General features: G+C 42.2%; 1 protein-coding gene across 7 annotated transcripts in view; it reads left to right on the top strand.

Moving 5' to 3' along the window:
• LOC126213194 (zinc finger protein 726-like) overlaps positions 1-18,290 on the top strand; it is a 117,820-nt gene extending 99,530 nt beyond the window's left edge. For 5 of the 7 annotated variants that reach the window (XM_049940822.1, XM_049940823.1, XM_049940819.1 and 2 more), the window contains one exon: positions 14,781-18,290. In XM_049940822.1, coding sequence (XP_049796779.1) covers positions 14,781-16,368 — 1,588 coding nt within the window. In that variant the 3' untranslated portion in view covers positions 16,369-18,290. Of the gene's footprint in view, positions 1-4,827; positions 4,893-11,626; positions 11,940-14,780 lie in introns of all 7 variants that reach the window. The other 2 variants (XM_049940825.1, XM_049940820.1) reach the window with 2 other exon arrangements.
• Positions 18,291-21,555: the final 3,265 nt, after the last annotated feature.

The following is a 21,555-nucleotide window of genomic DNA, read 5'->3' as shown; positions in this document are numbered from 1 at the left end:
ATAGTGTTGAACAGCTCTTTCAATGCTGTGCCATAGTGGTGATCAGGAAGCACACAAGTTTGTAGTGGTGACAGTGTACAGGTCACCATCAAGAAGAATCTTAAGTAGCTGGTGCCACTTTCAGTAAGGCTGTGAAGACTTAACTGGTGAATCCTCATTCTCTTTGTTTCTCCTTTGTCCCGGTGTGTTCCTGGAGGCTGGCCCATTCATTACGCACATTACAGGTGACAAGGTAATGGATAATGCCAAGCTCCAGGTCAACAGGTAGGGTTCGCACGTACTCTCTTATACAGTCCAGGCCCAGAGATGGGTAACTGCCTAAGCTGTTACCTTCCCAAATCCCAATTCGTCCCTCTGTCAAGAGTTCGCGAGATGTGACCTGAGGTGTGAACAGTCATTTACGGTGGAGTGAATCCCCCCTCTGAGGATGCCCCCAGTCGGAAGGAGCATGCCATTGTAGATGTTGGCAACCATGGGGATTTATTTATTTATTTATTTATTTTTTTGCAATGACTCACCATCTTAGTGTGTGTCTACTATACGTAAACAGAATGAGGCTAAAGATTTGAAGGCCCTCCCAACTGCACCTCGGTTCCTCATGGTATCATGTACTGGAGGTGGTCCGTCCTTTGCTACAGTTAATGTGTGCATTATTCTGAAAGGTGGTGTTGCAGTTGCAGGCCCTGTGAAATCCTATTCCCATTTATGTAATGCAACTGTGCTTCTGAAGATGTATTGTCATTCTCAAGCTCAACTGCTTAAGAGCTATCCTGTTCGTGTGGAGAACGATCTTACACTTAACTCTTTGCAAGGTGTTATTTACATTCTGATGCTTGATGGCCTCACTGAGTAATGTTTGCCTCAAAGATTAAGGCAGGCTATGAAGTCATCATGGTCCAACCGTACATTACAAACCAGATGAGTTCCTACAAGTGTCAACATTATAATAAAACACGTATCCTGTCAAAACATGGTCAAATGTGTTACTCTTGGCAGAGATGCTCACGAGGGCAGCAGTTTGCCTCCTCCTTTCTGCTGTATCAATTGTAATCCCATGAATTTCCCATGTGTCTTAACAAGCAAGCCGATTAGGAGATCTGAGTGGGACATCAAACTCCACTTTGTCACTCACAGTTGTTAGCTAGTCAAAATCTGTGAATTTTACGATTGGCATTTGCAGTATCGTTTTTGCTATGTTGTGCATAATAGAGGATATGCCCACCCAGACTTGCGACCCCAAGTTCAGTATTGCAGTAGTGAAGTCACCCAGGTCACAGTAGCGTCTCCATCTGCTCCTACAGCTGCGCAACAAGGCATCAGATCTTTGCCCCTGGTGGTGAAATAACCTGTTACACAACTGTCAGGCTGAAAGGACAAAAGCAGTACTCCTGCAAAAGACTTTCTACAGTTAAAAACAGTCTTCATCTGCCAACTAGAAAGTTCTAAGAGCTCAAACAAAAACAAACTGTTTTCTCCTTACCTGATTTAGAGATCTTTTTCAGTGGTGTTGCAACATATACTCTCACCTGGCTGACCTCAATTTTGCTGGTGCCCACTGCCTACTGGTTTTCTGCCATAGAATTCACAGGCTGACTAAGGGAGAATGCCAATATGTTTGCAGAGCTCATGGAACAGGATTCTCCAGCCTCTGCCTCCTGTAGCAGTGGATTTTTGAAGGCTGGCACTCAGCAGCCACCAAGGTGACTAACCTTCATTTGTTCCCTCCTCCCCAATCCCCATACCCTGTTATGACTCTTCTCCAATGGAACATTCATGGCATTAGATCCAACAAGGAGGAGTTACAGCTGTTTTTGGAATTGCAGTGTCCACTTTCTTTCTGCTTCCAAGAAAAAAAAATTGTCATATTAAAAATTGTCCTCACAACCCCTTTGATCGCTCATGTTTCCTTCTGGTCCTCTGTGATGTTCCCCCAAGGACAGCATTGTACCTCATGGGGGAGCCATGCTGGTCATCCATATCATTGAACACTCGACTGCTAGCTGTTGCAGTCTATATTTTCCTTCCTCATTTCACCTTTTGTCTACATAACTTCTACACCCCTCCATCATTTGCTCTTACTAAGTCAGACTTACCCCAGCTCATTGGTCAGTTCCCTCACGCCTTTTTGCTGCTTGGCGACTTTAATGCCCACCATCTGCTTTGGTGCTCTGCGAGAACCTGTCCAAGAGGTTCCCTCTTAGCTGACTTCCTGAATCATATCTTAGCACTGGAGCACTCACGTTCCTTTCAGATTCCATGGACATTTATTACCGTTTGGACCTCTCGTTCTGCACTGTATAGCTCGCTCATCATCTTGAATGGCCCATTCCCTCTGACACATACTCAGGTGATCAATTTCTGTGTGCTATCCATTGGCCGACTCCTATCCCACCTGAGTGCAGTTCCAATTGGCAGCTTTCCAAGGCCAACTGGAGGCTTTACCCCTCTCTCACGACATTTACACAGCTGTGATGACCACGTAAAGTATCTTCCAAACGTTATCCTTACCGCCCAAGTATGTTCCATGCCATGTACTTAAAGTTTACTGTAGCATGTTGTGTTCCCTGGTGGACTGAGGCATGCAGCAATGTGTTTCGCTTGCGGAGATGTGCTCTCCACATTTTAAACAATCATCATGATACATCTGCTGGAGTTCTGGTATCCTGTAGTCCATACATCTGGGACTTCAGAGGCCATCTTACACATTTACTAGAGGAAGTTTTGAAAGACAAAAGTTCTCTCTAGGTTTATATGGTTCAGATTTGTCACACACATTTATCCAGGAAAACGGGATGCCTGAATGCTCGTTGTAGCATTGCCTTTGCTATCCCCATTAACCATATGGACTCTCCCTCCATGCATCTCAGCTCCCTTTTCGTCAAGGATTTTACAATCGGTTTCAGTTCTAAATCAACTTGCCTCCTTAAGCCAGTGACGTTAGCTATGGTTTCGTGTGTTTCCAGCCAGTCAATGCTGTACATAACTACCCCCTGCTCATATATTGCAGGAAAGTAGTTTGCATTCACTTTAGCCCAATTAGGATTAGAGTGAACGTCAGTACATCAAAGCTTCAAAGCTTCAAATGATGCAGAGACTTGCATACTGCTTGTTTTTATGCGATTTTGATGAAAAATATCAGTCAGAAATATCCTCAGAGGTATGAACTGAAGTCATGGTAGCGTCGAACATTGTACAACAGCTGGTTCCTATTAGTGAAGTGACAACACAATTCTTTAGGTGGCCTTAAATCACCAAGAGCTCCATACCTCGAACAACATCTAAATTTACTGTTCCACGTTTTGTGGTTTTGCACATTGTCTCAGGCAAAGTATCCTACATAAACACGCTGTAAAATCTCACGATTTTAAATTTTCTGGTGAGTCTAAGCAGATCTATGTTTTTACCCTTCTTTCCAGTACCATTGCTGTGGGCGTTTTTTTTAATGTACAACCCAAGCCATCTTCTGTATTGTAAATAGAGGCCTTTACCTATAGCGATGGCCTCCGTGGTCATATTGCGCCTTTTAGTTGCTTGTAACTACTTTTCACTTTTTCAGGCATTCTCTAGTGCTTCAAATATATCAGCTCTCCTAGCTAATGAAACCAGTGGCTGACAGCCCAGCAAATGTAGGTATCAAAGCCAGAATTATTCCACCAGATGTCTTTGGTATTGGTAGGAACCTGGGCGTTTTAACACATCATTTCCTTCCTTTTTTCTGCCTCGAGGCACCTTTTGGAGCTGTCACCAATTTTTTAAACATCCCATAGGTTTTTCTTCTTCTTCAGTATGCAGTGAGATGCATTCAGTATTGCTTGAAGGTTAGTCCAGTACCCAATTTAAGTTCTAGCAAACATTTCCTTATCAACAGCATATGCAGAAATAGGTTGTTCTACATGAATATCCGTCTCTTGACGTACCTGTGCAGCGTTATCAGTGAGTATTTGGTGTGCAGTATGGTGATCTTTATTTGTAGTGTAGGTGGTGATGTGCTCTTTGCACACATTTTTTAATGCGTTGAAGCCCTTATCACCATAATCTTGGTGCTATTTCAATTTTGTTCCAGCTCCACAGAAATTATATCCAGAGATACAAACTTCTGATGACAGATTCTCGAGAATACCACCTCCAACTTTGTTGATACATTTCCTAGCACTTGTCACATTACTGCATGTTTTGAACTTTGCTTTTCGTATTACGTAGTAGTTTGCGAGTGTTCACCCAACTGTTGAGCTTCGATGAGAAACTAAACCATTTCATCAAAGCCCTGTTCCCTCAACATCGTACAATCTGCTCTATGAGGAACATAATGGGTTTAAAGCTATCCCGTAGTTCGTTTGTGACATCAATAGGTTTGTTCTTAATTCTGTGGTGAATAATGCGATTATACTTGTCAATGATCTGTGGCTGTATGTTCAGCCATTTGCACATACGTTGAAGATTAAATTGCTTCCACATTCGGTTTTTCATGGTCCAGTTCAACCATTTGGCAATACTAGTTTCCAAATGGGAGAATGTTGAGTAGTGATTTATCCAACATCATTCCAATTCTGCTTTGAAATGCCTGTCGTAAAAATCACTTCAATCATATTCCTCAAGGTTGTTGTGGCGTCGAGTTAGTCCTGTCTGCAAAAATTGTTTAGAAACCTCTCAAACCTCCTTCCGTGTCTTTACTTTCAAAGGTAAGGCCCAAGCAAATTTGGAATGTGTGTCTGTGACTGTGAGAATGTACTTGAAACCATTATTTGATTTTAAGTAGCCTTGCGTATCTGATATCAGCCTGCCATGCATAATCCATTCCTTGTATTATCAGAAATATTCTGCATGCAGGTCTGTAAAGCTCGTGGACAATTCTCTCCCCAATTACTCGACGATGCATATTTTTCAAAGCTCAGGTAAGATCGATAATATTTTGCTCATGTGATCAGCATTCTCTTCACCAGCTGAAGCTGTAAACAGTTGTAATTGAGCTATGATTTCATTTAGTTACCACAATTTGTATACTCTAGAAGTAAGTTGTTTAGTCTTTCAGACTAAACTTAGGTTATTTTACCTGCACTATGTGGAACTGCTACTGCTGGTACAGTTACAATCCTGTATTTGTCACTCTCTGAAATTTCCATTCATTTTTTTGCTGAGTGGGTCAGGAGTCAACTACACAAAGGAAGCAGTTCCACGAGTATGGGGATGTGTAGAGGAGACTGGGCTTTTTTTAGGTTAGAGGGTCTCAGGTAAGTGCAGAAAGGGCTTCAGTTTCAAAGGCTGAAAGTAGAACACCGAAAGAGGGTAGATACAACCACAATAAAGGTATGGAAATAAGTTAAGCTGAAATTTTTCAAGAGACCTAACAGTGTTCACAAAGAATAGATGAGATACAGTTGGTGGTGTAGTGTTAATTGCTGGTGGAAGTAGTTTACCCTGTAGTGAAATTTAAGTAGATAGTTCCTTTGAGGTAGTATGGGTAGTGATCAGTTAAAAGCTCTGGGCTGAGATGCCGTTTTCGATCTGTAAAGCTACTACTTCCTGGCGTTTCGTTGCCAACTGCGGGAACATCTTTGGAGGTGTGTCAATTATGGCTGCCAGGCAGTGGAATTCCCGTTCATATAGAGGGCACCATCATACGTTCAATTGGGACCGACTATAAGTCTCTCTGACTAGCGTCATTATTCTCGATCGAATGTAATCGATCGTCAAATGGTTGGTGGAGAGGCGACCACCGTATCCTGTGTAACTGTAAGCCTTCCTCTTTTCTGTTGAAATTATTGTGGTGTTCCTTAATCTCTATAGCTTTCCTATACATACGTGCATAATAATAGATGTCCTGGCTAACACGCTTGTCTCACTTAATTTTATTTCATGATCACAGTCTTTAAAAAACTTGTTCCGCTACAGCTGATTTGTCAGTATCTCCCAGTCGACATTTCTTTTGTGTTCCGTTCAGAGGGTATTGACATTTCTTATCGTTGTTCCAATATAAACCTTCCCACAGCCACATGCAATTTTATATTCGCCAATCTTATACATTCACTAATCTTGGTCAGTAAAAATCTTCTGGGTTTGAGGAAGGCGTCTTGCAACAGTCGCCAAGACGTCGAAATTTTATAGTTGACAATGCGGCTTCAATCCCAGAAGAATTTTATTGAGTGTGACAACGGACGCGGAAGCTTACGTTTACACTCACTAATCTTCTTTGTAGGTCTAAAGATTGTTTGAACTTGAAACTTGGCCAGAACTTTACCAATACAGTCCGTAATATTGCGAATAATTGGAAGAAAAACTACCCTCTATATATTGGCGAAAGTAAATGTTTAATGTCAGTGGTAGGCATAAAACGTCGTCCGAAACCGTACTGAATGGCGTCTCTGAAAATTATTTTGAACAATGGGTACAGAAGTGCGAAAACATCCTTGACATCATAATAGCCCTGACCAAGCAGGGATTAGTGACCACAATGTTGTTGAGCCATGAAGAGTTCACAAGAGTGAATACTGTAACATCGAGACTGACCAAAATAATCAAAATTCACCCTTAAAGCAGGTAAAAATTCACTTGACACATTCCGAAGATACAGTTTCCACTCCGTCTGATAAGTCTTTCTAAACTTAGTCCAGATGCGGTTTAAAGTCAAATGATTAATAACTGAGAGATACGCGTCAAATTAATGAAATGTGGTACTGACAAAAAAAAACAGGTCAGACCACTGGTGCAGAAGCAATGAATTACACATGCCAAATTTAAAAGACCGCAAAATCCACAAGATTGGCGAAGTTTTACAGAAGCTCGAAATTTAGCGCAAAATCAATTAGAGAGACTTTTAATAGTTTCCAGAACGACATTCTGTCTCGAAATCTGATCGTAAACCCAAAGAAATTCTGGTTGTATGTGAAGTATATAATTTAAGAGGTGCATTAATACCTTCACTGCGTGATAACAGTGGTAAAGTTATTGACAACAGTGCTGCTAAAGCGAGTCACTGAAGACGGATTTTCTAAATTCTGTCACAGGATAAATGTAGTGGAGCAGCTTAATAGTTGGGAGAGGCAATGCCTCTGGTCCAGATTGTACACCATCCAGCTTCCTTTCAGAATATGCTAATACAGTAGCTCCATACTTAGCAGTCATATACAACTCTTCAATGGCAGAAAGATTGGTACTCCAAGACAGGAAAGTTGAACGAATTACACCAGAAACCAAGAAAGGGAATGTGAGTAATCCGATGAAATGCACGCCCATACAACTAACGTCGTTTGCAGTAGGATTTCGGAAAATATAGTCTGTTTGAACATTATGAATTACCTTGAAGACGACATTTATTCACAAATAGCCAACACTTATTCGGAAAACATAATTCTTGTGAAACACAAGCTCTTTATTCTCGCAAAGTAATGACTGATTAGGACAGATGACATTACATTGATTCCATATTTATGGTTTTCAGAAGGCTATTGACTCAATTCCTCACAAGTGACTTCCGATTACATTGTGTGCCCCTGGAGTATCATCGTAGTTGTGTGCACTGATTCGTGATTTTGTATCAGAAAGGTCACAGTTCGTAATAACTGACAGGAAGTCATCGAATTAATATCTGACGTTTCCCAAGTAAGTGTTATAGGCCCTTTCTTGTCCCTGACCTACATACACGATTTAAGAGACAATCTCTTAGATTGTTTGCAGATTATGTTGTCATTTACCTTATCGTAAAGTCATCAGATGATGAAAACGAATTGTGGAGTGATAGAAAAGATATCTGTATGATGTGGAAAATAGCAATTGACTGTAAATAATGAAGAGTATGAAGTCAACCACGTGAGTACGGAAAGGAATGTGATAAATTTCGTTCACACGATAAATCGTACAAACATAAAAGCTGTGAACTCAACTGAATGCATAGGAAATACACTTATGAATAAATTGAATCATAACATCCTTATAGATAATGCTCTGAGAAAGCAAACCAAAGACTGATTCCTTGGCAGACCACTTGGAAAACGTAACAGGTCTACTAAAGAACCGGCTTACATTATGCTTATCTATTATCTTGTGGACTATTGCAGTGTGGTGGGGGACGTGAAAGAAATTGAAAGAAGTGCAGCTCGTTTTATACCATCGCAAAATAAGGGAGAGTGTGCTATGGATATGATACGTGAACTGGGGTGCTGGTCATTAAAACACTTTTTTCGCTGTGGCACTAATTTATCATGAAATTTGAAACACGAATTTTGTCGACAGTGTGATAATATTTTATTGATGCCCATCTACGCAAGGAGAAATTATCATAGTAAAGCATGAGAAATCAGCGCCCACATGAAAAGGTGTAAGTGCTCGTTTTCCCTGCGTGCAGTGAGAGTGGAATGGTAGAGAAGTAGATTACAAATGATGGTTGGATGACCCTCTGCCAGGCCCATAATTATGAATGGTAATCATGTACATAAAGATCAGGCGTCATCGTCATTTTACATAGTAACAAAACATATGAAAGTTACAGGTAGATCAGTTCTCAAACGTTTCTTAGATGGACAGGCATTTTAAACAATGTAACATGTGCAGCACTTCATAGATGTTAGTTGTAGTATCATGATATGACGTAATGGGCTCAGAGATGTGAGATGCACGGGACAGTGTGTGCTTCATGAAAGTTGATGGAGCACTGGCCATGGGAGTAGAGGTGTCAGAGGCTCATATCAGTGAAATATGACATGCATCTGAACTGCACTTGGAATAGGAGCTGCTACACATACAATTAGTCAAAGCACAGGGAGGAGAGTCCTCATTCCTTCCTTCCCCCCCTCCCCTCCCCATTTGTCCTGTGGACCTCAAGCCTTAGCTGCTTTCCTGTCATCTCTAACTCCTGTCCTCTCCCCCCGTCATTCTCGTCCTCTCCCCCCGTCATTCTCGTCCTCTCCCCCCGTCATTCTCGTCCTCTCCCCCCGTCATTCTCGTCCTCTCCCCCCGTCATTCTCGTCCTCTCCCCCCGTCATTCTCGTCCTCTCCCCCCGTCATTCTCGTCCTCTCCCCCCGTCATTCTCGTCCTCTCCCCCCGTCATTCTCGTCCTCTCCCCCCGTCATTCTCGTCCTCTCCCCCCGTCATTCTCGTCCTCTCCCCCCGTCATTCTCGTCCTCTCCCCCCGTCATTCTCGTCCTCTCCCCCCGTCATTCTCGTCCTCTCCCCCCGTCATTCTCGTCCTCTCCCCCCGTCATTCTCGTCCTCTCCCCCCGTCATTCTCGTCCTCTCCCCCCGTCATTCTCGTCCTCTCCCCCCGTCATTCTCGTCCTCTCCCCCCGTCATTCTCGTCCTCTCCCCCCGTCATTCTCGTCCTCTCCCCCCGTCATTCTCGTCCTCTCCCCCCGTCATTCTCGTCCTCTCCCCCCGTCATTCTCGTCCTCTCCCCCCGTCATTCTCGTCCTCTCCCCCCGTCATTCTCGTCCTCTCCCCCCGTCATTCTCGTCCTCTCCCCCCGTCATTCTCGTCCTCTCCCCCCGTCATTCTCGTCCTCTCCCCCCGTCATTCTCGTCCTCTCCCCCCGTCATTCTCGTCCTCTCCCCCCGTCATTCTCGTCCTCTCCCCCCGTCATTCTCGTCCTCTCCCCCCGTCATTCTCGTCCTCTCCCCCCGTCATTCTCGTCCTCTCCCCCCGTCATTCTCGTCCTCTCCCCCCGTCATTCTCGTCCTCTCCCCCCGTCATTCTCGTCCTCTCCCCCCGTCATTCTCGTCCTCTCCCCCCGTCATTCTCGTCCTCTCCCCCCGTCATTCTCGTCCTCTCCCCCCGTCATTCTCGTCCTCTCCCCCCGTCATTCTCGTCCTCTCCCCCCGTCATTCTCGTCCTCTCCCCCCGTCATTCTCGTCCTCTCCCCCCGTCATTCTCGTCCTCTCCCCCCGTCATTCTCGTCCTCTCCCCCCGTCATTCTCGTCCTCTCCCCCCGTCATTCTCGTCCTCTGCCCCCGTCATTCTCGTCCTCTGCCCCCGTCATTCTCGTCCTCTGCCCCCGTCATTCTCGTCCTCTGCCCCCGTCATTCTCGTCCTCTGCCCCCGTCATTCTCGTCCTCTGCCCCCGTCATTCTCGTCCTCTCCCCCCCGTCATTCTCGTCCTCTCCCCCCCGTCATTCTCGTCCTCTCCCCCCCGTCATTCTCGTCCTCTCCCCCCCGTCATTCTCGTCCTCTCCCCCCCGTCATTCTCGTCCTCTCCCCCCCGTCATTCTCGACTCCTCCCCCCCCCACCCCCCGTCATTCTCGACTCCTCCCCCCCCCCACCCCCCGTCATTCTCGACTCCTCCCCCCCCCCACCCCCCGTCTTTCTCGACTCCTCCCCCCCCCCCACCCCCCGTCTTTCTCGACTCCTCCCCCCCCCCACCCCCCGTCTTTCTCGACTCCTCCCCCCCCCACCCCCCGTCTTTCTCGACTCCTCCCCCCCCACCCCCCGTCTTTCTCGACTCCTCCCCCCCACCCCCCGTCTTTCTCGACTCCTCCCCCCCACCCCCCGTCTTTCTCGACTCCTCCCCCCCACCCCCCGTCTTTCTCGACTCCTCCCCCCCCCACCCCCCGTATTTCTCGACTCCTCCCCCCCCACCCCCCGTCTTTCTCGACTCCTCTTCCCCACCCCCCGTCTTTCTCGACTCCTCTTCCCCACCCCCCGTCTTTCTCGACTCCTCTTCCCCACCCCCCGTCTTTCTCGACTCCTCCCCCCCACCCCCCGTCTTTCTCGACTCCTCCCCCCCCACCCCCCGTCTTTCTCGACTCCTCCCCCCCCCACCCCCCGTCTTTCTCGACTCCTCCCCCCCCCACCCCCCGTCTTTCTCGACTCCTCCCCCCCCACCCCCCTTCTCTCTCGACTCCTTCCCCCCACCCCCCGTCTCTCTCGACTCCTTCCCCCCACCCCCCGTCTCTCTCGACTCCTTCCCCCCACCCCCCGTCTCTCTCGACCCCTTCCCCCCACCCCCCGTCTCTCTCGACTCCTCCCCCCCCACCCCCCGTCTCTCTCGTCCCCTCCACCTCACTCACTCCCGCACTCTCTCGCCCCCCCCCCGTGACTCCCGCCCACTCCCCCCCTCCCCCCGTCTGACTCCCGCCCTCTCTCGCCCCCCTCACTCTGAATATGCTGTAGGCAACCATGACATGTCATGTCATGGATACAGCATATTGTACAGGTAGACCATTTTGAAGATGTAACTTCTCATCATATCCTTATAAACATACCAGAACCACCAGTATCATTGGTCTGATCGTTTCTCCTCTTTTCCTGCACTGATGTCTCATTCTCACTGCTTATAGCGCCATATTTTCACCTTTTGGCGGAAAGTGAAAAATTATTTTTCAGTGTACTCGATGAGGACAACTGTTAATGAACACCCTAAACTGCCACAGCATCCTGGAAAGTATAGAGCTCACACAGCAGCATCCAGAACACTGTCAGTGTAATTATAATCACTTAAAACGCCTTGGGTCGACTTCTTGTTATGAAAACTGGTTGCTCTTCAGACAGTTTTACACTCAGTAAATTCATAATAAAGTTATTATGACATCCAACAGAGATACTACACTCGTTCAACAAATACTGCTCAGCAGGGTTTTTTTATCAGCAGCTTGTGTTTATTCTTGTTATTACAGTGTAATAATTATGGTGTGTTCTTTCAGTGTCTTTTACAGTATGCAGTGTGTGTCACATATCTCTAACCATTCAAACCAGCCATAACAGACTTCTTATTCCCCACGAGTTCTGTCCACAGCTTGTGGTCTACTGGCTAGCATTGCTGCTTCTGGAATATGGCATCCTGGGTCTGATTCCTGGCTGTGTTGTTATGACTGGGTGTTTTCACTGTCCTCATCATTTGATCATCATCATTCGTGACAGTGGCTACATTGGACTGTGTAAAAAAAGACTGCAGTAATTGGGACTGATGACCATGCAGTTGAGCCCCCACAAACCAATCATCCATGAGTTCTGAAAGTAAGACAACTGTACTTTAATATATATTTAGATAAATGGTATATGAAGTTCTAGTTGACAGTAATATTCATCAACATTACACGATGGAAATTGGTGATACAATTTCAGAAGAGGGTGGTGGTGGTGGTGGTGGTGGTGGTGGTGGTGGTGGTGGTGGTGGTGGTGGTGGTGGTGGAGGAGGAGGAAATGATAACAACAGAGGATACAGTCATATCACCATGATTCCTGTTTTTATGGTAGGGGAAACTCTTTCAAATGGAGAAATGCACAATCCAAGCAATGTTTGTGCTACACAATAGAACATTGCTTTGCAGATTCCTGCCCTGTAACTTAGTGGTGACATGATGGGTAGAAATCGAGACATTGTACAAGAAACAAAGTTTTGTTTTCTCTCAAGGTATTTTAGATGAGATTCAACAGTGATGAAACAAAATCTTGATAATATAAAAATGTTCAAAAGAACATACCTTCTTTGCATGATATTAATTTTTCTGAGTAAAAGCTTTAATAGGCTTGCTTGTATTCACAGCAGTCTCCAACCCTGGCATCAAATGCATTGACAATATTTCCTTACTAGGTGGAACCAACTGTAATATTTTCATGGTAATGTAAGAAACGACCTACCAGGGTAGCCGAGAGCGCTAACGCGCAGCTTCCTGGATTCAGGCATGCACGCCATCCCTGGATCAAATCCATCTGGTGGATTAATGATGAAGGGCCAGTGTACTGGCCAGCCTGGATGTGGTTTTTAGGCGGTTTTCCACATCCCACTGGGTGAATACCAGGCTGGTCTCCACATTCTGTCTCAATTACACGGCTTGCAACCATTTTCAGACATTCACACTTTCCCATGGATTACACCGGATGTAGGCAGTTAGGGCACACTAATCCTGTCCTGTAGAGGGAGTGGCGGTAGTCTTTGGGAGTGGCGACCCCATCGCAAAACTAGTGTATATATGCAATGGCACTTCGCAACCATCCTCAGCCGAAAGACCAAGTAAAAGTGATGAAGTCCCATTAATCCCCCAACCGCACTAGTTGTATGATACAGGGGTACTAGAGAATCTAGATAGAATGTAAGAAACTGTTTTTGTGCATAATGACAGCTCTTTGGTTTGAGAATTGAGAGAACAAAGGAAGGAATAAAGTCGAGGTAACAGCTATAGTGCCAAACGTTTCAGCAAATGTGTAAACCATCAGCAGTGTTGCTGTTCAGGCTGTAGTACGTGTGTTATTAGAATACATGTGCACTTCCATCATGACTGCATTAAGAGTCTATGAATGTACATGCCACAAAAAATGTTGTGCAGTAAAGATTAAGGATATGACACAAGTACTCAGTACCTACACAATGCTTACGTGGAGGTCTCTTAAACAATTGATAAATAATTCATCAAAATTTATGTATTGTTGACGTTTTCCAGAAATTCTGGTTTTTATTCTGGTTTGTTTATGGTTGACTGGCATAGTCTAAAATTTTAATTGTTACCTTTCTATTTCTTAAAGTAGTAGAAATAAAACTATTTGTTTGAAACCTCACTTGCATACTTTTTGATTTCTTTCTTCATTATTTATATTCTGTTACTTCACTTCCATATGTATGAAAATACATGTAACTGAGTTTTAAAAAGTTACAATGTTTAGTGATTCAGTTGTCAACTTCTAGAATCTGACACACAACGATACTGGTTACGTTAAAAAACCCGTGTGATCCCAATTAAGAGTTTAAAATCATTCGAAATTTACCAGATACCATGCCAAACAGAACTATATACCAAACACAATGCAAAAAAGTTAGAAGTTACAGTCAGAACAAAAGATAACACTGGAGCATGCATGCCTCCAGTAGTTTGTGATCTTTCATGTGCAACATGATGCACATGGGGACCTGAAAGGAATCACAGTTCTGTTCTGTGGGAAAGGGTTTAACTGCAGGTGGAATTATGGGACCCATATACTACAGGGGTAGCTCATGCATTAGCAATTGTCACTGCCACTCGATATGTAGTCTCAGCCTGCAGTGTTTAATGTGTGTGTCCTTAAGTTATTTGTGTTCTGCAGTGTCGGGTGACCAAATGTAAAAATTTTCAAAAAGGCTCACTGCAAATATACTGGAAAATTTAGAACCATTTCAATCATTTTAGACAGCATTTCCATTTGTACAAGGCTTCATATAAGTTGCAGTGCCAAAAACATAGTCTTAGATAAAAACCATCTGCAAGTTTGTCATTCACATTCATTCATCAGTATGCATTTTTTCCATAGATTGCTGTGACATTGATTATTGTTCATGAACAGTCATTATCCACCTGATAAACATCCATACAAGATACCTAACCAAAATAATTATGCTTCCAGTAGTTCTTGACTCATTGGGAATCAAACAAAAAAAACTGTTTGCTAGGTGAAATAAATTTTCAAAGGTGAAAGTATTTGCCAGACAAAGGAAAGCCATTTACAGAGCTACGATAATAGAAGAGGAACATTTAAAAATTATTTCTCTTAGTTAAAACATGTAACTGAAATTTTTTTTGATACAATTAATAAATCGGTGTAGACTATTAATTTGTAGCACTGTATTTTAAAAAGACTGTAACACTTGAAAGTGAATTATTTTAATTCTCATCTAAAAATTTCAGATCAAATTGGCAGTGACTCAGATTAATCATTTTTACCTCATCAGTTCCTTCCTTCTGGTGAAATATTACAATTTTAAATCTCTAACAATTTCTTCTGCACTTTTATGAATTCTCTCTAATAGTACTGGATTTATGGACACCTAAATATTGTTTCTTTGTTGTATGTATATCAGTATTTAACATCCGCCTCCTTACTCTTCAGATTGACTCAGTGTACTGGTGGGAGCAGTGGCATATCATGTGAAGAAACTTGTCACCATAGACTGGTCCAGGATGAGTTGTTGATAGACATGGAGAAGTCAGCACAAGAGTTTGGTACCAATACAGAAGATATGACTGTTGATAAGAACTGCTCAGTTGCCACGCGATATAACTGTAGTACGTGGGAAAAGGAATTACATGTATATAACTGTAATTTCTGCCAACAGAGCTTTCCTTCAAAATACAGATTCATAAAGCATGTGTTTATTCACATTGATGGTATGCTACCACCTTTATATGTTTGTAAGTGGTGTGGTGAGGTATTTCACAGTAATGTTAGTTTGAAAAAACATTTGCGAATGAGTGAGAATTACCATTTCTCAACTGCCGGCAACCATGAAAATTATGGCTATAGTGATGAGCATCAAAGCACTAACTTCTCAGATAGTGAGCCAGAAGTTTCTGTCACAGAACTCAATAAGCTGAATTCATACAAGGAAACATGGAAAGCTGCAAACAAGTCTGATAATGACATAGGTAACACACTTCTGACAAATGATACAGAGGAAACAAATCATTATGGAACTTTATCTACAACTGTTAATGTCAGTTTCCAGGGTAATCTACTTACTGCAAACAGAACCCACAAATGTGACATTTGTGGCAAATCTTTTGCTGGTGCAGGCAATCTCAAGAAACACGTATTAATTCACACTGGAAAGAAACCTCACAAGTGTGAGAGTTGTGGGAAATCTTTTGCTTTCCCAAGCGATCTAAAGCAACACGTATTATTTCACACTGGAAAGAAACCTCACAAATGCGATATTTGTGGGAAATCTTTTGTTGTCTCGAGCGATCTCAAGAAACATACATTAATTCACACTGGAAAGAAATCTCATAAATGTGAGATTTGTGGAAAATCTTTTGTTTTGTCAAGCGGACTCAAAACACATATATTACTTCACGCTGGAAAGAAACCTCATAAATGTGAGATTTGTGGACAATCTTTTGCTGGTGCAGGCAATCTCAAGAAACACGGATTAATTCACACTGGAGAAAAACCTCACAAATGTGTGATTTGTGACAAATCGTTTACCCGGTCAGCTAATCTCAAGGCACACACGTTAATTCACGATGGAAAGAAACCCCACAAATGCGATATTTGTGGGAAATATTTTGCCCAGTCAGCTTATCTCAAGCAACACGCATTAATTCACACTGGAAAGAAACCTCATAAATGTGAGATTTGTGGGAAATCTTTTGTTTTGTCAAGTGGACTCAAAACACACATGTTACTTCACACTGGAAAGAAACCTTATAAATGTGAGATTTGTGGGCAATGTTTTGCTGCTGCAGGCAGTCTCAAGAAACACGGATTAATTCACACTGGAGAAAAACCTCACAAATGTGAGATTTGTGGCAAATCGTTTACCCAGTCAGCTAATCTGAAGGCACACACATCAATTCACACTGGAAAGAAACCCCACAAATGCGATATTTGTGGGAAATCTTTTGCCCAGTCAGCTTATCTCAAGAAACATGCATTTATTCACACTGGAAAGAAACTTAAATGTGAGATTTATTGGTAATCTTGTTTTCTCAAGCGTTCTCAATAAACGTATCACTTTGCACTGGAGAGAAACCTCCTACATGTGAGATTTGTGGGAAATCTCAAGACACGGTAATTAATTCACACTGGAAAGATACCTAACAAATGTGAAATTTGTGACAAATCGTTTGCCCAGTTAGGTTATCTCAAGAAACATACATTAATTCACAGTGGAAAGAAACATCACAAATTTGATATTTGTGGGGAATCTTTTGTTAGGGCAGGCTATCTCAAGACACATCATTCATATACGCTGGGAAAAGACCTCACAAAAGTGATGTAGTGATCAATCTTAGATCAGCTGATCTCAAGGCAGATGCATTAGAACACATTGGAAGGGGACCACACAAATGTGATATGTGACAAAAGGTGCACTCAGTTGGGCACTCTCAAGACACATGCATTACTTCACATCAGAAAGAAACTACAAGCAAGTGGTAGTTTATGTAAATAGGTTTTCGTGGTTGGTGCCCTCAAGGCCTGTAAAATAATGGATGAAGCAAGGGGACAATAAATTATAATGGCTGTGAAGTAACATAAAAATGTGGTTTAACTGTGAAACAGTGTGCAATAATGTGTACTATAGATTGGTAACAGATAATGTGATGATATAATTCATATCTGCAGCTTGAGACATCAAGAAATTTTATTACTAAATACTCCAGAAATAGGACTCAAATGTATATTTGTCATTAACACTTATGTTCTTCTCCTATCAGTCTCGAGACAGGAAGATTGTGTATTGTGATAAATCCATATGTTTGTCAGTAATCATAAGTACCTTGCAATATTCAGTATAAGGCCAAGGATGTGTGTTGACTTGCATAGTCATCATGTAGTACTTGTTACTCTGTATTTTAGAAACAGTGACAGTAAAAATATATTAATGGCACTTCCTTCATTCACGCTAGTACACTTAACACTGGAGAAACATGGTTATAACAATTATTTTACTCAGATATGTTTTCTCAGGAGATGTCATTAATAGTGTGTACATTTATGTTCTGTTGGTACTAATCCTGTATCAGTAAACGTAACAACAAATATAGCAACGTGCTTAATAGCATGTTTGTTCACCTTCGGAACACAATACTTCGACAGTTCTTCATGATATGGACTTGACATGTCATTTGTGTTTCGGGATGAATGTTATACCATTTGCATTCCACATGTTCAGATCAGCTACATGGTGTGGTCAAGATGTGTTAGGTACCAGCCTCGTGATGACTGGGTGTTGTGTGATGTCCTTAGGTTAGTTAGGTTTAAGTAGTTCTAACTTCTAGGGGACTGATGACCATAGATGTTAAGTCCCATAGTGCTCAGAGCCATTGTTAGGTACCATGCTACTCAGACCACTGTGGAGTCGTTCTGCACATGTCTGCACATGAGACATGGACAGTTATCCTCCTGGAAGATGCCTTCACCATGGGAGATAATATCCTGGCATGAAGGAATCTATGCGGTAGCTACAAAGGTCACAGTCGGCAACTGTCATGATCCCTTCAATTACTACCAGGTGTCCCAAAGGAGCCCGAGTGACTGTCCCCATAGCATAATGGGCACTCCACCTGGTGCCATTCACCTAGATATAGCATATCTGGATGTGGCAGCTGACCTGGTGGAAATGTCATCCATCCTGACAGTTGACATTTGCATTGACCTTCATTATAGCCTCAATGATCCCTTGCCCACTGCAGTTGCAATTGAACATTTTGGTGGATTGGTATGGAAACATACAGTTACCACATGTTCTGGAGCCCTGTGTCCAACAATGTACATATAATTGTGGGTTCAAAAACGTGCATAGCTGCTCAAGCATTGTTTTCTGTAATTAGATATGCTACATATTGCCACATGTCCAGCTTCACAGAGCAGGCAAGCCTGTGACCTCCATGATTTGTGATGGATAGGTGCATTACATGTTTTCATAAGGTTAATGATTTATCACCTTTCAGCCACTTTCCACAGACGTTCACAACAGTAGCATAGATCCAGCCTACTAGCTTCACCACTTTTGAGGTTCTAGTTCCCAACTGCAATGCCACTGTAACCTGCCCTTTGCTAAAGCCACTTATGTCATTAGGCTTACATGTTCGTGACCCATGTAATTGGTAGAACAATTCCTTGTTAATTTCTGGTCTGCTTGTATACTTGTAATCTGCTTATTGCATCATGTATGTACAACATGTGGCATTCATTCTCCTCACAGGGAGTATTCATGACATTTTTGCTCATCAGTGCATCTTCACATAAATGGGTCAGATGCTAAAATGTGTAATCTAATAAATTCATTGTTCTTGGCTGCCATTTACACCAGTGCACGATAGCTATATTTTTTGCAAATTTTTTTTGTTTCACAAAGCTCTTTACATGATTGAGAGATGATGTAGATAAGTGTTATGCACTAAAGGTCTTAATTATTATTTCAGTATTTAATACCATGTAAGTTCTACACAAAATGAAATAGGTAAACAAACATTAGGTCTTATGATTTGAATCCAGTTATTCGTATACACAAGTACAACACTTGGGAGAGCTCAGAACGTGAGTACTAAATATTTCCTGCATTTTATTCAAAGATGTTTCCATTGTGGATAGTTTCCTTAATGTGTGTAAATAAACATGACGTTTTTGGAAATCTGTATTCATGCTTCATTTTTATTTTCAGAAAGATTGTTTTTATTTTTGATTTCCTACCTATTTCGTATTGGTGAAAGTGCATGTGTAACAACTGGAGATAGTTATAATTAAGTGATTGCCACTGTTCTGTTTTGCTACACTTCAGCTATGACACTTTGTAGTGATGTGATTACATTTTATTCCATCTTTCTCGTGATAGGACATCCACAACTGCTGTATAGAGTATTCATAATAGGCAACATCCGCATACATTTGCATTAAATATTATTTTCCTATAAAAGGAAGGAAAAGCCGGGTTTCTTGACAGTAGTTTTATATTCCGATGAGTCCAAAAATACACTATGTGTGGCGAGTATACATATTATGAATCTCTAAGAAAAACAGTAAAATTTGTAGTAACGTGTTAAAAAAGATACAACGTATGGACTGAATAACTATATGTGTGAGCTAAAGATGGGTCATATAGCATTTCTTTGGTACACGAGATGTAAGCAGAAAATGAACATATTCAATGGTTGTGTGGAAAACTACCTAAATAATTGAGTCTACAAAAACACAATACATGCCCATGAATTAAAGAGTGTAACTGCACCTAATAAAATCATAGCGTAAGCTAATCACAACAGAATAAACTATTCTACAAGAACGGTCAAGGACAAATACATTTTAGGATGTGGATTGAATACAAAAGGAGGTTTAGCTCAATCATATTGATAAGATTCATTATTTTTCCTATAATCTTTGCAGTTTGTAGTATGAAAGTTGAAATTGCAAAGTTATTGAAGGATACATTACAAGCAGATAATATAGCCATAATAAAGTAATCTTATTAACACAACTGTGACACTAGCATTGTTCTATTAATTCTTATTTCATGTAATTAATTGATATTGATTCTTAAGTAATATGTCATTGGTTTGGTCCTAGCTAAGTGGAATGTAATGCTTCACATGTTGCAAAATGACAAAATTATACAATGGAAACAAACTAATACATATCAGCATCCCATCTCCTAATGCATAGTTGTAAAAAGTCGTGACTGAATTGTGCTAGGATCCAAAATCCACTTAAGTATAAAATTACCCAACAGCTGCTGCTTGTGCACCACATGATCTGAATGGTTCACAATATCTTTGATTACATATGATCCATATAACCATTTGTGAGGACAACTACAGTGACTGGAAGAGAGACTGACACTGGGTCAACCACTCTTTATAGGTATTCCAGCTTATTCCTCTCAGTGATGTGTGCAGTGCCATGGTCATTGGTAACTTTGATTGTTTTAGGTTGTGTAGGCAGGCTGTCAGTTGGGTGCCAGCACAAAAGGTGTTTTAGGCAAATTAGCAGAAACGTTCAAAGCTGTAGTGTGTGTAAGTTAAATGAGCAGATAACCTAATGGTAGGTGTGATGCATATACAATAAGAAAGTTGAATAAAAGTATACCATTAGAAAAACTCGATAAGTCTGAAGTGTAAATGCATGGTCACAGCAGAGAACTGCAACTATAGTTGACTGCGCTACCAAATACAGTAATCTGTTCCCAGTGGGCCTAAATAAAAATTTGTGCACTGCCTCAACAGTCCGAGAGCAAGGGAATTCTTTAGTTTCCTCTAAAAGCAATGCAGTTTCACATTTGACACTAGTGCAGAGTAATAAGGTAGGATGCTTGTAATAATTAGTGTTAAAGCACAGATGAATCTTGAACTACGTGACAGTCTGATGGATACCCCTTGCAAACAGACAGGATGTCCGTTTGCCAAACATCACGTTCATAATTAGGTACATAGGGGACAGGGAAAGAGAATGTGATAACACTCAAATTAGCGACTGGTGCAAGTTACGGTCTAGGATATCTGTACATTTAACACATCTATAGATGATGGCAGTTGTACAATAGCAGCAGTGCAATAATACGGCAGGGTTGATACCTACATGGAGTAGTCATTTGCACGTGTACTGATGCATGAAATGAAGTATTAGTTATGGTTTGCTGGAAGGTTTCAGTGGGCACTAAGTTAGGAATGAGTCTCTGTTGCTGTCTTGGTTGAATGGTAGTGTGCAGGGTGTTAACATGCAACTGTTGTGTGGGTGTTATACAACAAGATCTGGAAGGCTTTGGTTACTCCCAAAGTAGCAGTCAGTTTGCACAGTGCCCTGTGTATTTAATCACGTTGGATCGCATTTTTAAGTTCCTAATATTGCAGTATTAGCACAGTGGCTATATTATGAATTTGTCAGGTGGTAGCCAAAAGATTGTCTTCAGTGTGATTGAGCTGCACATGTCAGCTTACTAAGATTTCGTGACACTGCATAACAACAAGGAACTTTATCACAGCAATCAGCATCAGTCTGAGCAGGGATACCAAATTTGTTTTCAGCACAGCTGCACTTCCATTAAACCAAACTCGCATAGCATTGTGGAGTGGTTCTGTGACTCGTTGTTCACAGGATGAACAGTGTCTATAATTCAGTGAAGGAGAATTAAATCAGAGTGAAAAGACAGGGATGATAGTACACATTGGTC

Source organism: Schistocerca nitens, chromosome 11, assembly GCF_023898315.1.
Source record: "Schistocerca nitens isolate TAMUIC-IGC-003100 chromosome 11, iqSchNite1.1, whole genome shotgun sequence".
Lineage (NCBI taxonomy): Eukaryota > Metazoa > Arthropoda > Insecta > Orthoptera > Acrididae > Schistocerca > Schistocerca nitens.
The sequence above is the reverse complement of the archived record's forward strand: the minus strand, read 5'-3'. Positions and strand labels throughout refer to the sequence as shown.